Source organism: Echeneis naucrates, chromosome 1, assembly GCF_900963305.1.
Source record: "Echeneis naucrates chromosome 1, fEcheNa1.1, whole genome shotgun sequence".
Lineage (NCBI taxonomy): Eukaryota > Metazoa > Chordata > Actinopteri > Carangiformes > Echeneidae > Echeneis > Echeneis naucrates.
In genome coordinates this window covers 916,735-932,241 of record NC_042511.1, presented here as the reverse complement: position 1 = coordinate 932,241, position 15,507 = coordinate 916,735, and the positions used below count along the sequence as shown (strand labels likewise).

The 15,507-nt window shown below is 45.6% G+C and overlaps 1 protein-coding gene across 1 annotated transcript; it reads left to right on the top strand.

Moving 5' to 3' along the window:
- Positions 1-10,010: 10,010 nt before the first annotated feature.
- On the top strand, positions 10,011-15,345 carry LOC115041700 (uncharacterized). The gene is made up of 7 exons (XM_029499424.1): positions 10,011-10,061; positions 10,398-10,426; positions 11,466-11,578; positions 12,514-12,552; positions 12,705-13,512; positions 13,565-14,023; positions 15,319-15,345. The coding sequence occupies exons 3-7, from the start codon at positions 11,466-11,468 to the stop codon at positions 15,343-15,345; spliced, it is 1,446 nt and encodes a 481-aa protein (XP_029355284.1). The 5' UTR covers positions 10,011-10,061; positions 10,398-10,426.
- Positions 15,346-15,507: the final 162 nt, after the last annotated feature.

Sequence of the window (15,507 nt, the reverse complement as noted above, 5' to 3'; positions counted from 1 at the left end):
TTTCACACAACATAGCTGTTGTAATAACTGGTTGTAATTTCAACTGATTCATATTTCAATTCAGAGGTACATTCATTCATAATTCTTTTAAATGATGTCGATGTGGTTTCAGTTGAACTTAAACTCAGGTTTGAGTTAAAGACAGCAGGAGAAGCCAACACTGTTTTACTCCATACATCAGATTTACTCTCTGGATTTACACAAATGTGTTTTTTCCTGTTTAGATCCCAGATTCTGCTGCCAGCAGCAGAGAAGGTGAGCTTTGACAACTTTGCTCACTTTTTGTTTGCCTTTTTTAGATGCTGCCCAATTTCAACAAAATCAGTAAAGGACTTGACTGATTTCTTCCACATTTACTGTCAGTAGCCACAAAAGTAAAGTAAAGTAGAGACAAAGGACAACATCTACTGAAAGCAAAGGGATCAGGTAGAGAGGTGAGCTGAAGGATGTCAGGGTGTTAGAGGAGCTTCTCTCAGAAGATCAGTGGTGGAGTAACAGACTCTTTCCACGATGAAGAACCGAGGACTGACCTTCAGTTGGACCTGTCCTCAGAACTTCTGTCACAGATAACAGAGCTGTTTCATGGACGGCTCCTTTAGGCTCCAACATGTTGGACATTATTTCCATTTGACCTTTTTCTGATCCTCCTGCTGTGAACTCTCAGATGGCTGCTCTCTCCTGGATGGTGGTGTCACTGGCTGTGTTCCTGTCCACCGGGAAGACTTCAGCTGTGGACCAGAATCAACTTGCACCAATAATACAACAACTCATAAACAGGTGAGTTAATTTAATGATCAAAGATAAAAATCTGTCCATCAGTCATATGAGCCAACATCCTGAAGTCTCTGTTTCCTTTGGCAGATACAAACCGAGCTACATTGACCAAGAAACTAGAGAAACGTAAGTCAGTAAAGAATTATTTTCTACATGGTTATATTCTGTTTATTTCACCCTCTACTGGACCGGAGTAACCGATTTTGTTCCTTAAGAAGCACATACTTGTTGTGAATGACGATGAATTTCCTTAAACCTTAAATTATGTAAACTTACAAAATAAAAGTTCCAGAAAAGAGAACAGAGCAAAAGGGAACACAGAACTGATAAGACTATTGTTAAAACCCACAAAAGCTCCAGAAACCAGCAGAATATTTTACCACATATGCACTTAAGAATTTTGGCGTTCTGCTTCTTAATTCACAACATTGAGGCGAAATCACAGCTCATGTTACAGTTCTTCCATTTGATTCCCAAAAACACACAAAGTGCCTGATGTCCATTTTAGCTCATCACTGACTGTTCACATTTCTACATCACATTCACACACAGTTTTCAAATGTCACGTTTGACATTCTGCGCTTGCTTCCTTTAACAGGGTATCTCCCATGTACTGTATGGCTGTAAGCATCCCACTCAATCCTGCCACTGGATCATATGATTTGAATTTAGTCCCGGACACTGGTGATGCAGTGAAGACCACGATCCAGAATTGTGGAGTGTACAGTAGCAGAAACGTGGTGGCAGCCACAGTGCTGCATTGGCCAAATGTTGTGAGTCAGTGTCCCAATCAAGTTGTACCAACAACATGGAGCCGTCGTCTCAGAGGTTGCCCTCGGGGTGTTAGAACATGGGCTGATGTTTCTACTCAATGTCCTGATGCCATCAATCACGGTAAAGCTGAGCATGCAGAGTATCGAGTTCTTCAGGGGTTCAACACTTTAGTTACCAATCGGAGAAATAATGATTTACTGCTTTTCTATGTTCTTTCCTCTCCGTGTTCCCAAACCTGCACAAATCTAGAGAGTCAGTGGAGCATTCTTAGCAGCATACAGCAGATTAATCAGTGGGACAATCGCGCTCTAGTGTTTACTAACGTATTTAAACCAAGAGGAAGTGCAGGGATTGCTGAAGATGTCCGACGTGCAGCCCTGGAGCGGCTTGGAGGCAGAGTCGGTTTAGTGAACATTTACAGATGCTGGGGGTTTAATGGGATACGGTGTACAAGTTGTTCTACAGACAATCAAGTTACAAATGACTGTTATAAAGACGGAATACAATCTGGTTCTAGGCACAACACTCAAAGGGGGTCTACAATTGAGTCATGGGGTGGATTTAATACAGGCGCTGGTCGGGGTACGTCCTCAGTTACAGGTCAGGGAGGGAGTGGATTTAATACAGGGGCTGGTCGGGGTACGTCCTCAGTTACAGGTCAGGGAGGGAGTGGATTTAATACAGGCGCTGGTCGGGGTACCACCCCAGGTTCAAGTCAGGGAGGGAGTGGATTTAATACAGGCGCTGGTCGGGGTACGTCCTCAGGTTCAAGTCAGGGAGGGGGTGGATTTAATACAGGGGCTGGTCGGGGTACGTCCTCAGGTTCAAGTCAGGGAGGGGGTGGATTTAATACAGGGGCTGGTCGGGGTACCACCCCAGGTTCAAGTCAGGGAGGGGGTGGATTTAATACAGGGGCTGGTCGGGGTACGTCCTCAGGTTCAAGTCAGGGATGGGGTGGATTTAATACAGGGGCTGGTCGGGGTACCACCCCAGGTTCAAGTCAGGGAGGGGGTGGATTTAATACAGGCGCTGGTCGGGGTACGTCCTCAGGTTCAAGTCAGGGAGGGGGTGGATTTAATACAGGCGCTGGTCGGGGTACATCCTCAGGTTCAAGTCAGGGAGGGGGTGGATTTAATACAGGCGCTGGTCGGGGTACATCCTCAGGTTCAAGTCAGGGAGGGGGTGGATTTAATACAGGCGCTGGTCGGGGTACCACCCCAGGTTCAAGTCAGGGAGGGGGTGGATTTAATACAGGCGCTGGTCGGGGTACGTCCTCAGGTTCAAGTCAGGGAGGGGGTGGATTTAATACAGGCGCTGGTCGGGGTACGTCCTCAGGTTCAAGTCAGGGATGGGGTGGATTTAATACAGGCGCTGGTCGGGGTACGTCCTCAGGTTCAAGTCAGGGAGGGGGTGGATTTAATACAGGCGCTGGTCGGGGTACGTCCTCAGGTTCAAGTCAGGGATGGGGTGGATTTAATACAGGCGCTGGTCGGGGTACATCCTCAGGTTCAAGTCAGGGAGGGGGTGGATTTAATACAGGCGCTGGTCGGGGTACGTCCTCAGGTTCAAGTCAGGGATGGGGTGGATTTAATACAGGGGCTGGTCGGGGTACGTCCTCAGGTTCAAGTCAGGGAGGGGGTGGATTTAATACAGGCGCTGGTCGGGGTACGTCCTCAGGTTCAAGTCAGGGAGGGGGTGGATTTAATACAGGCGCTGGTCGGGGTACGTCCTCAGGTTCAAGTCAGGGATGGGGTGGATTTAATACAGGCGCTGGTCGGGGTACGTCCTCAGGTTCAAGTCAGGGAGGGAGTGGATTTAATACAGGCGCTGGTCGGGGTACCACCCCAGGTTCAAGTCAGGGACGGGGTGGAGGTCAGCCGGGGGTTGGGGGTCAGACTGGGGGCAGGGGTCAGTGGTGACCATAGCCCTAACCCCAGAACAGTTAGCAGGGACAGATGGGGGATCTGTAGGATCGCACAGAATGAGCAGCAGTCAAGTTTGATTTGTGCATTTTTCTTTCAAGTGTTTTCAAGCTCTTTTGGCATCTTTGACATAATTTTCATAAATAAATGTTGTAATTTAAGAAAACATTCACTGAGAAAGGATTTTTATGAATCTTTCAAGTGTTTTCAAGCTCTTTTGGCATCTTTGAGATAAACAAACACAAGTTGTTAAATGTGAGTGGATCATTAAACATAAAGTTGATTATCTTCACTGAAACAAACAGATTGTATGTAAATGAACACGAGTGTTCACAGATTCAGTATCTACTGTAAAGTTTAACAAAGTCTGCTCTTTCAAAATAAAGCTCAGCTCAGCATCCACTCTCAGGTGTCTTTGAGTTCTTCCCCGTTGGAGCCATGATAACAAACATCAGCCTACCTGAGCAGTAGGTTCCCTTTGCTGAGTAAAGTTGATGAGGTGTAACTCGCCCTCTCCCTCTCTCACACATCACATGACCTCAGACCATTTTTGAGTTGGCCGCCTCGCGTACCTTCCTTCTTTCCCGCCATCTTGTGGTCGTCTTCCTCGGTAAGACCTGATGGTCAGAGTGTATTTCCTGGGATGTGCTCCCCCACACATGGACAGATTCTCCAAACGTCTTGAAGGAAATGCACTGCTGTTTAGTTTGAGTCTGAGAAGATCACCAACATCTTCTCAGCAGAAATTCCCTCCTTCAATTACAGTTATTAATTTAATCAGTAATCAGTTTGAGGCTGAGTCGGTGTCGTTAATCTTTCTGCCCCAGAGTTTAACATTAAGTTAGTTTAGAGTTAAAATTCAAAAGTTATCCGAATACTTGATTCATTTCAGTCAGAACTGATGAACTACCAACACACGATGTCGGTGTCCGATAATGTCAAGTTGTCTGTTTCACGTTTTATTTTGAAAGCACTGTTTGTGTCTCGTCACTTCCGGTTTTACTTTGAAGTTTGTGTCTTACCCCTGTGTTCCTGTCAAGTTTCCCACCTTGTTGATTGTTCGCACCTGTGTCTCCTTGTCTGCCCTTCCCTGGTGTATTTAAACTCCCCCTTTAGATCGTCTTGTTGAATGTTGCAGTCCACCCAGCCGTTGTTTCCTGTGGCTTGGTTTGAGACCAGTTTTTGTTCCGACCTCTGAGTCCTGCCTCTCCCTTTTGTACTGTTGTCCCATTTGGAATGAAGGACCTCCTTTATGAGCCACACCTCCAGAACATTCTGAAATTTTACCATGAACTATTACAGTTCTTCAGCAAGGCCCTGTGTTTACCCCGTCACAGGCCAGGCGACTGCTGCATTGGAAATTCATTAGGGGGTTAAATCCTGTTCATTGTTGGACCAAAATGACTTTATGAAAAACTGGGGGAGCAGGTCACTGCAGGGGGAAACAGCTGCCGGGAAACTAAAACAAATATTGATCAGAGAGAGCAGAAGCAAAGAAACAGATCATAGGTGACTGTAGAGGATCAACTGAACTGATGGATCGATGTGGCTCTAAACACAAAACCAAACATGAAAGCTACAGATTTTTAAGTAGAATTTAAGTAACTAAAGCTTCGTGACATCAGCAGGCTGCAGTCTGTTTTAGATCTGACTGTAAAATCAGCAGGATGTCTGCTTCACATTCTTCCTCATTATTTCTTTGGTGTTTGGCCAAATCAGGTGTCGGAGGGTTTGGCCAAAGTTCCAGTCTTCTCTATAAAAACATCACTCCCTTCTGACTGCAACAAGAGCAGATCCAAGTCAGCAGCATCTGAAAGACGACTTTCTCCAACAAAGCAGGTAAAAGATTTTCACCTGGCTGATTTACAATAAATCACAACTTTAATATAACATGAATTTCACACAACATAGCTGTTGTAATAACTGGTTGTAATTTCAACTGATTCATATTTCAATTCAGAGGTACATTCATTCATAATTCTTTTAAATGATGTCGATGTGGTTTCAGTTGAACTTAAACTCAGGTTTGAGTTAAAGACAGCAGGAGAAGCCAACACTGTTTTACTCCATACATCAGATTTACTCTCTGGATTTACACAAATGTGTTTTTTCCTGTTTAGATCCCAGATTCTGCTGCCAGCAGCAGAGAAGGTGAGCTTTGACAACTTTGCTCACTTTTTGTTTGCCTTTTTTAGATGCTGCCCAATTTCAACAAAATCAGTAAAGGACTTGACTGATTTCTTCCACATTTACTGTCAGTAGCCACAAAAGTAAAGTAAAGTAGAGACAAAGGACAACATCTACTGAAAGCAAAGGGATCAGGTAGAGAGGTGAGCTGAAGGATGTCAGGGTGTTAGAGGAGCTTCTCTCAGAAGATCAGTGGTGGAGTAACAGACTCTTTCCACGATGAAGAACCGAGGACTGACCTTCAGTTGGACCTGTCCTCAGAACTTCTGTCACAGATAACAGAGCTGTTTCATGGACGGCTCCTTTAGGCTCCAACATGTTGGACATTATTTCCATTTGACCTTTTTCTGATCCTCCTGCTGTGAACTCTCAGATGGCTGCTCTCTCCTGGATGGTGGTGTCACTGGCTGTGTTCCTGTCCACCGGGAAGACTTCAGCTGTGGACCAGAATCAACTTGCACCAATAATACAACAACTCATAAACAGGTGAGTTAATTTAATGATCAAAGATAAAAATCTGTCCATCAGTCATATGAGCCAACATCCTGAAGTCTCTGTTTCCTTTGGCAGATACAAACCGAGCTACATTGACCAAGAAACTAGAGAAACGTAAGTCAGTAAAGAATTATTTTCTACATGGTTATATTCTGTTTATTTCACCCTCTACTGGACCGGAGTAACCGATTTTGTTCCTTAAGAAGCACATACTTGTTGTGAATGACGATGAATTTCCTTAAACCTTAAATTATGTAAACTTACAAAATAAAAGTTCCAGAAAAGAGAACAGAGCAAAAGGGAACACAGAACTGATAAGACTATTGTTAAAACCCACAAAAGCTCCAGAAACCAGCAGAATATTTTACCACATATGCACTTAAGAATTTTTGGCGTTCTGCTTCTTAATTCACAACATTGAGGCGAAATCACAGCTCATGTTACAGTTCTTCCATTTGATTCCCAAAAACACACAAAGTGCCTGATGTCCATTTTAGCTCATCACTGACTGTTCACATTTCTACATCACATTCACACACAGTTTCAAATGTCACGTTTGACATTCTGCGCTTGCTTCCTTTAACAGGGTATCTCCCATGTACTGTATGGCTGTAAGCATCCCACTCAATCCTGCCACTGGATCATATGATTTGAATTTAGTCCCGGACACTGGTGATGCAGTGAAGACCACGATCCAGAATTGTGGAGTGTACAGTAGCAGAAACGTGGTGGCAGCCACAGTGCTGCATTGGCCAAATGTTGTGAGTCAGTGTCCCAATCAAGTTGTACCAACAACATGGAGCCGTCGTCTCAGAGGTTGCCCTCGGGGTGTTAGAACATGGGCTGATGTTTATACTCAATGTCCTGATGCCATCAATCACGGTAAAGCTGAGCATGCAGAGTATCGAGTTCTTCAGGGGTTCAACACTTTAGTTACCAATCGGAGAAATAATGATTTACTGCTTTTCTATGTTCTTTCCTCTCCGTGTTCCCAAACCTGCACAAATCTAGAGAGTCAGTGGAGCATTCTTAGCAGCATACAGCAGATTAATCAGTGGGACAATCGCGCTCTAGTGTTTACAAGCATACATAAACCAAGAGGAAGTGAAGGGATTGCTGAAGATGTCCGACGTGCAGCCCTGGAGCGGCTTGGAGGCAGAGTCGGTTTAGTGAACATTTACAGATGCTGGGGGTTTAATGGGATACGGTGTACAAGTTGTTCTACAGACAATCAAGTTACAAATGACTGTTATAAAGACGGAATACAATCTGGTTCTAGGCACAACACTCAAAGGGGGTCTACAATTGAGTCATGGGGTGGATTTAATACAGGCGCTGGTCGGGGTACGTCCTCAGTTACAGGTCAGGGAGGGAGTGGATTTAATACAGGGGCTGGTCGGGGTACGTCCTCAGTTACAGGTCAGGGAGGGAGTGGATTTAATACAGGGGCTGGTCGGGGTACGTCCTCAGTTACAGGTCAGGGAGGGAGTGGATTTAATACAGGGGCTGGTCGGGGTACCACCCCAGGTTCAAGTCAGGGATGGGGTGGATTTAATACAGGCGCTGGTCGGGGTACCACCCCAGGTTCAAGTCAGGGAGGGAGTGGATTTAATACAGGCGCTGGTCGGGGTACCACCCCAGGTTCAAGTCAGGGATGGGGTGGATTTAATACAGGGGCTGGTCGGGGTACCACCCCAGGTTCAAGTCAGGGATGGGGTGGATTTAATACAGGGGCTGGTCGGGGTACCACCCCAGGTTCAAGTCAGGGAGGGGGTGGATTTAATACAGGGGCTGGTCGGGGTACCACCCCAGGTTCAAGTCAGGGAGGGGGTGGATTTAATACAGGGGCTGGTCGGGGTACGTCCTCAGGTTCAAGTCAGGGAGGGGGTGGATTTAATACAGGCGCTGGTCGGGGTACGTCCTCAGGTTCAAGTCAGGGAGGGAGTGGATTTAATACAGGCGCTGGTCGGGGTACGTCCTCAGGTTCAAGTCAGGGATGGGGTGGATTTAATACAGGGGCTGGTCGGGGTACGTCCTCAGTTACAGGTCAGGGAGGGAGTGGATTTAATACAGGCGCTGGTCGGGGTACGTCCTCAGGTTCAAGTCAGGGACGGGGTGGAGGTCAGCCGGGGGTTGGGGGTCAGACTGGGGGCAGGGGTCAGTGGTGACCATAACCCTAACCCCAGAACAGTTAGCAGGGACAGATGGGGGATCTGTAGGATCGCACAGAATGAGCAGCAGTCAAGTTTGATTTGTGCATTTTTCTTTCAAGTGTTTTCAAGCTCTTTTGGCATCTTTGAGATAAACAAACACAAGTTGTTTAATGTGAGTGGATCATTAAACATAAAGTTGATTATCTTCACTGAAACAAACAGATTGTATGTAAATGAACACGAGTGTTCACAGATTCAGTATCTACTGTAAAGTTTAACAAAGTCTGCTCTTTCAAAATAAAGCTCAGCTCAGCATCCACTCTCAGGTGTCTTTGAGTTCTTCCCCGTTGGAGCCATGATAACAAACATCAGCCTACCTGAGCAGTAGGTTCCCTTTGCTGAGTAAAGTTGATGAGGTGTAACTCGCCCTCTCCCTCTCTCACACATCACATGACCTCAGACCATTTTTGAGTTGGCCGCCTCGCGTACCTTCCTTCTTTCCCGCCATCTTGTGGTCGTCTTCCTCGGTAAGACCTGATGGTCAGAGTGTATTTCCTGGGATGTGCTCCCCCACACATGGACAGATTCTCCAAACGTCTTGAAGGAAATGCACTGCTGTTTAGTTTGAGTCTGAGAAGATCACCAACATCTTCTCAGCAGAAATTCCCTCCTTCAATTACAGTTATTAATTTAATCAGTAATCAGTTTGAGGCTGAGTCGGTGTCGTTAATCTTTCTGCCCCAGAGTTTAACATTAAGTTAGTTTAGAGTTAAAATTCAAAAGTTATCCGAATACTTGATTCATTTCAGTCAGAACTGATGAACTACCAACACACGATGTCGGTGTCCGATAATGTCAAGTTGTCTGTTTCACGTTTTATTTTGAAAGCACTGTTTGTGTCTCGTCACTTCCGGTTTTACTTTGAAGTTTGTGTCTTACCCCTGTGTTCCTGTCAAGTTTCCCACCTTGTTGATTGTTCGCACCTGTGTCTCCTTGTCTGCCCTTCCCTGGTGTATTTAAACTCCCCCTTTAGATCGTCTTGTTGAATGTTGCAGTCCACCCAGCCGTTGTTTCCTGTGGCTTGGTTTGAGACCAGTTTTTGTTCCGACCTCTGAGTCCTGCCTCTCCCTTTTGTACTGTTGTCCCATTTGGAATGAAGGACCTCCTTTATGAGCCACACCTCCAGAACATTCTGAAATTTTACCATGAACTATTACAGTTCTTCAGCAAGGCCCTGTGTTTACCCCGTCACAGGCCAGGCGACTGCTGCATTGGAAATTCATTAGGGGGTTAAATCCTGTTCATTGTTGGACCAAAATGACTTTATGAAAAACTGGGGGAGCAGGTCACTGCAGGGGGAAACAGCTGCCGGGAAACTAAAACAAATATTGATCAGAGAGAGCAGAAGCAAAGAAACAGATCATAGGTGACTGTAGAGGATCAACTGAACTGATGGATCGATGTGGCTCTAAACACAAAACCAAACATGAAAGCTACAGATTTTTAAGTAGAATTTAAGTAACTAAAGCTTCGTGACATCAGCAGGCTGCAGTCTGTTTTAGATCTGACTGTAAAATCAGCAGGATGTCTGCTTCACATTCTTCCTCATTATTTCTTTGGTGTTTGGCCAAATCAGGTGTCGGAGGGTTTGGCCAAAGTTCCAGTCTTCTCTATAAAAACATCACTCCCTTCTGACTGCAACAAGAGCAGATCCAAGTCAGCAGCATCTGAAAGACGACTTTCTCCAACAAAGCAGGTAAAAGATTTTCACCTGGCTGATTTACAATAAATCACAACTTTAATATAACATGAATTTAAAACACCACCACCGAGTTAGCTGCTGTAATGATAATTTTCATAAATAAATGTTGTAATCTAAGAAAACATTCACTGAGAAAGGATTTTTATGAATGATGTTTTGGAACATGAATTACTCGGTGTGGTTTCAGTTGAACTTAAGACAGTAATCACTGTTGTGCAGTGCGGCGTATCTGTTCTTTGGGACACTTACACAGACCAAACATGGAATATTTTCTGTCATCTCAATCATGTGGAGTTTTATTATTGTTCTTGTGTTTTTTCTCGTTTACAGTCCAGATCCTGCTGCCAGCAGCAGAGAAGGTGAGTGTCCAGGGAATCCATCTCCGCCCTTTTCTGGTTTGAGAACTTTATTCACTTTTTGTTTGATGCTGACAAACCTCAACAGAATTGGTAAAGAACTCGACTGAATATTACAAAATCATGATGGTCCTGTTGTCACTTTCATTCCTGTCCTCAGTGTAAAAAGGTTCTCCTGGATGAGGGCACAGAAATGACAACCCCAATAATTGCCATTAAAATGGTTATTCTTTCTGTTGCAGGAGATTTTCCCAAAAATATGTGAAAAAATACCTAATAAAAGCTTTAAAAAACGGAAAATGAAGGTTAACTAACTGCACTTGCTTATTTCTGGAGCACAGTCTTTGAGCTGCTGTCTGTCTGAGCGTTGTGCCCACCTCGTGTTCAGCCTCAGTCTTCACCTGTCCGCTCCTTATTGGCCCAAACATTCTGTCCATAGCACAGCTCGTATCTACAACCTCAAGTGAAGTGAAACTAAGAAAACATTTCTGAAATCTATTCAGCAAATAAAATTCGTCAACAAGGTCAGTATGAATCCTGTTTAACCAACCAACTCCTTGTGACTGCTGAGCCTCTCCTTAGTCAGTCGGTCCAGTGGATTAGCGATAATGTGTTCACCCTGTGTTTGAACCAAACTAATTCATGTGTCTCTGAGCAGCAGAGGCTGGATGGTGCTAAAAGTGCTCGAAAAGTCAAAGAATGTGATCCTCACTTGACTCCTTGAGCCCGACGTAACAGGCAGATGCTGTGATGTGGTGATGTGGTGAAGATAGCAGTTATGGAGGGCGGAGATTTTGAGTATTTCGGAAAAAAGTTCTGCAGCAGCAACTTAAAATCAAATCAAACAGCAGTCCAACTCCAAAACTGGAGCTGTGTACTGAGAGGAAGAAGCAGATTTAGCCCCGTACCGAGGGGCTAGCTGCTAGTGATGCTGGCTCAGCCAACAGTTTGGACCAGTACTGCAGCAGGAGAAACATGAATGAATGCTGAACCTTTGGTGGGGGAGGCAGGCAGTTCTGATCCTCCTGCTGTGAACTCTCAGATGGCTGCTCTCTCCTGGATGGTGGTGTCACTGGCTGTGTTCCTGTCCACCGGGAAGACTTCAGCTGTGGACCAGAATCAACTTGCACCAATTATACAACAAATTCTGAACAGGTGAGTTAACACAAAGAAATCTTAACTCAATGTGCACAAAGAAATGTACAACAAATGTAATCTTCATGAAGAAGATGTCCTCTCCACAGCTGATTCTTTATATTACTCTGGTCGAATCCCTTTTGAGGAGTGAAAGTCTGTCCCCGACTCTTCAAACCTTCACATGTTCTCATTTCTGTCCTTCTTTCCTGCCAAGTTTGACAGCATCCATCAGCACAAAAATGTTTGTCGGCTCACTTATTCAACACACCAAACAGCTCTTCTCATTCACTTCCTGTATGGATTATTGTAACTCCCACCTCATTGGCTCCCTCCATAAACGTAACCTAGTCAGTCAGTCATCTCAGCGTCCGAATCCCATCTTTAAATCGTATCACAGCAGTTTTTCAGCAGCTCCCCTGGTTCACAGTTCTCCTCCAGATTAATTTTAATATTCTGCTGCTCATTTTTAAAGCTAATCAAAACCTTTTACATCTCTGAACTCCTTTGCATCAACAGCACGACATTCTGTGTAACTGTTTTATCAATTCATTTATTTTATATTTTATTTATTAATATTGTTGTTGCTATATTGCGTTTTGTTTTTTTTTCATCTATTTTTAACCCATTGTTGTAAAATGTCCTTGAGTACAGTGAAAGGAGCTGTTAAATAAAACATATCCAAATTATTATTGTTGTTAACATCGATATAGAGGGAAACACTTGGAGGCCTCAACAAGAACGTAAAAGTTCTTGTCTTCATGAAACATATTTTTGGACAAATATTAAGTATAAGAGTCTCCTTATTTTTTGTGACAAAACTGAACTATTCTAACAATTTTAAAAATAAGAATAGATTCATACAGTTTCTTTTTATTATTGGGTCACTTTTAGATGATCAAAGATCATAATCTGTCATGTGATCAAACATCTTGAGTATTTTCTTCCTCTGGCAGGTACAGACCGAGTTACACCGACCTCCGAGATCAACAGATGTGAGTCAGTAAACAATTATCTAAATTTGCAACACGAGACAAAAAAGTAACGTGTGAAAGAAGCCAATTGGTTGATTGGTTGATCAATCAACACTCCAATTGGCTATTTATTGTAAATGGCACATGGGTAACGTGTTGTGTTTCCTTGACAGGAAACGTCCCATGTTCAGTCTGGCTGTGAGCATCCCAAAGAACAAACGCACCGGACTGTATGATATGAATCTAGTCCCGGACTCTGGTGAAGACGTGAAGAACGCGATCCAGAGTTGTAATCTGTACCGAGGTTCCAGGGTGGTGGCGGCTACGGTGCTCAGATGGCCCAATGTTCTGGGTCAGTGTCCCAACGGACTTGTACCGTGGTCTGATGTTCTGAGGCGAAATTCAGGAAGGCCGACGACATGGGCTCAAGTTCAGACGTATTTCCCTCAATTAATCAGGGACGGTCGAGCCGATCATGCAGAGTACCGAGTCCTTCAGGAATTCGACACTTTGCTCGGCAGACAGAAGAAAGATGATTTGTTGCTTTTCTTTGTGCTTTCCTCTCCGTGTCACACCAGATGCACGAGTGAGAACAGCCAGTGGAGCATTCTCAACAACATTCAGAAGATCACGCATTGGAGTGATCATGCTGTGGTGTTCTCTCACATATTCAAACCTTCGGGTGGTCCAGACATTCCTGAAAATGAGCGACGTGCCGCCATCGAGCGGCTCGGGAGCAGAGTCGGTTTAGGGAACATTTACCGTTGCAGGAGCGTCGGTACAATCCAGTGCACAAGTTGTTCCACCGGCAATCAAGTTACACCTGATTGTTATTCAGATAACTCACAAGGCTCCACTCACAACCGTCGACAGAGGGCGGCTCAGGTTGACTCGTGGGGGAGTGTTCAGACGCAGGGTGGGGGTCAGCTTGAGGGTGGCCAGCCACCTTGGACCAGGATAAAAACGGAGGGTGGAGGTCAAGTGGGGGATGGGACTTTCTCATGGGGTCTATCGTTGGGTGGGGCTCCGCCAGGGCCACCAGGGCGTGACTCATGGGACTGGGGTATGTCATGGGGTGGTGGTCAGCCCGGTGGCGGCGGCGGAGGTGGCGGAGGTTGGGGTCAGCCCGGTGGAGGCGGCGGTGGCTGGGGTCAGCCCGGCGGAGGCGGCGGTGGTTGGGGTCAGCCCGGTGGCGGTGGCGGAGGTTGGGGTCAGCCCGGTGGAGGCGGCGGTGGTTGGGGTCAGCCCGGTGGAGGCGGCGGTGGTTGGGGTCAGCCCGGCGGAGGCGGCGGTGGTCGGGGTCAGCCCGGCGGAGGCGGCGGTGGTTGGGGTCAGCCCGGTGGCGGTGGCGGAGGTTGGGGTCAGCCCGGTGGAGGCGGCGGTGGTTGGGGTCAGCCCGGCGGAGGCGGCGGTGGTTGGGGTCAGCCCGGCGGAGGCGGCGGAGGTCAGGGTCAGCCCGGCGGAGGCGGCGGTGGTTGGGGTCAGCCGTGGGGTTAGAACACGCTCATTAGCAACACATGGCAGTCGGCTCCATCACAGCAGAAGACTGTCGAACCTTCATGTCATTTATTTTGTCAGCTCTCTCATTACATGCCTGTTGTTGGTCAACTGAAAACATCAATACTGAGTAATTAGCAGGAAACTCTGTCAAGTCTTGGTGGTGTAACACCAACTGATGACCCCCAAAACCAAATGACTTTCTCCTCCAGTCTAACTGAATGTTTGAACCAAATTTCCCTTCAGCTGTTCCAACAATACTACAAATACAACATTTTTCAAATATCACAACAATCCTGACCTTTTCATGACATCTCTGCATGTTTGACATTAATGATGTCCTGTTGTCCACTACACTGCATGTGTTAGAAAGGTTTAATAAAGTTAAGTTAAAAAAAGGCTTTCTTTTCTTTGAAATGTGTTCTTTACCCCCCTCACACTGCATTTAGTCGAGATGAAAACTAAAGTGAACTGAAGTGTTCCCAGCTGAGGCCTGAAACTCCGACAGTCCTTCGTGGTCAGTTGGTGCTGACAGAAGCTGCAGCCATCTTTATTTCCTGTCAGCGATTTTTTTTTTTTTTTTTTTTTGACATAAAAACATTTCTGTGAAATTGTGTTTCAACACACTGACACACAAGTGTGAAACAGCTTCAGACCTGCTCAGTCACCATGACTGGACAAACACTCGACAACACAACTAACAACAGTGTTGTTTCCAAAGAGGCAGACACACACCTTTAAACGTCCAGTTTATTCAGACTGCTGAAAACTACGAACTTTCCCAACTGCAGACCAGCTGAAGAGCTCCGAACTCTGAGTCTGGACCAACATGGAGGATGACGGAGGTTTCACCTCTGCAGGTCCGTCCTCGTGGAATACATCAGCATCAAGTCTGCATCATTCAATCGTTTTGTCAGTTCAACGTTTATAAAGACGACAGGATGATGAAAAACTGTCCGTCAGTTTCCCAAAGTTCAGGCCGACCCCTCATGAACCAAACAGGAACTGGAGGGAATGTGAGCAAACAGGAAATACGGAGTCCAGTCCCAGTGAAGACTCAAAACTGTCAACTCGACCAGCAGGTGAAGGGAGACGTGGCTAAATTCAGGTTGAATGAAATTCGAGGCCCCCATTGGTCAGAGGCCTGCTGTGATGTGATGAAAGGGGGCGGGGCCATCTCTCCTGCGGTCACACACTTATCCCACTTTTCCTTGCTCAGCTCTGTTTGACACAAATGTTAAAATCTAAAATTAGACAGAAACAGTCCATTCTCTCATCGTTCCCTCCCAGAAGTTTGGCCACACCCCTCACTGTTAGACTGTTCCCTTATTTGGACAAATCTTTCTTTAAACGGAGGAGGAAGATGACAACGCGTCACAGTGAAGTTGACCTTTGTTACAAAAGGTCGTCAGGTCATTGTTGCAGGAAACGGTCCTAAATCCTGAAGTCTGGGTTTTAGATGAATGACAAAAAAAGAGT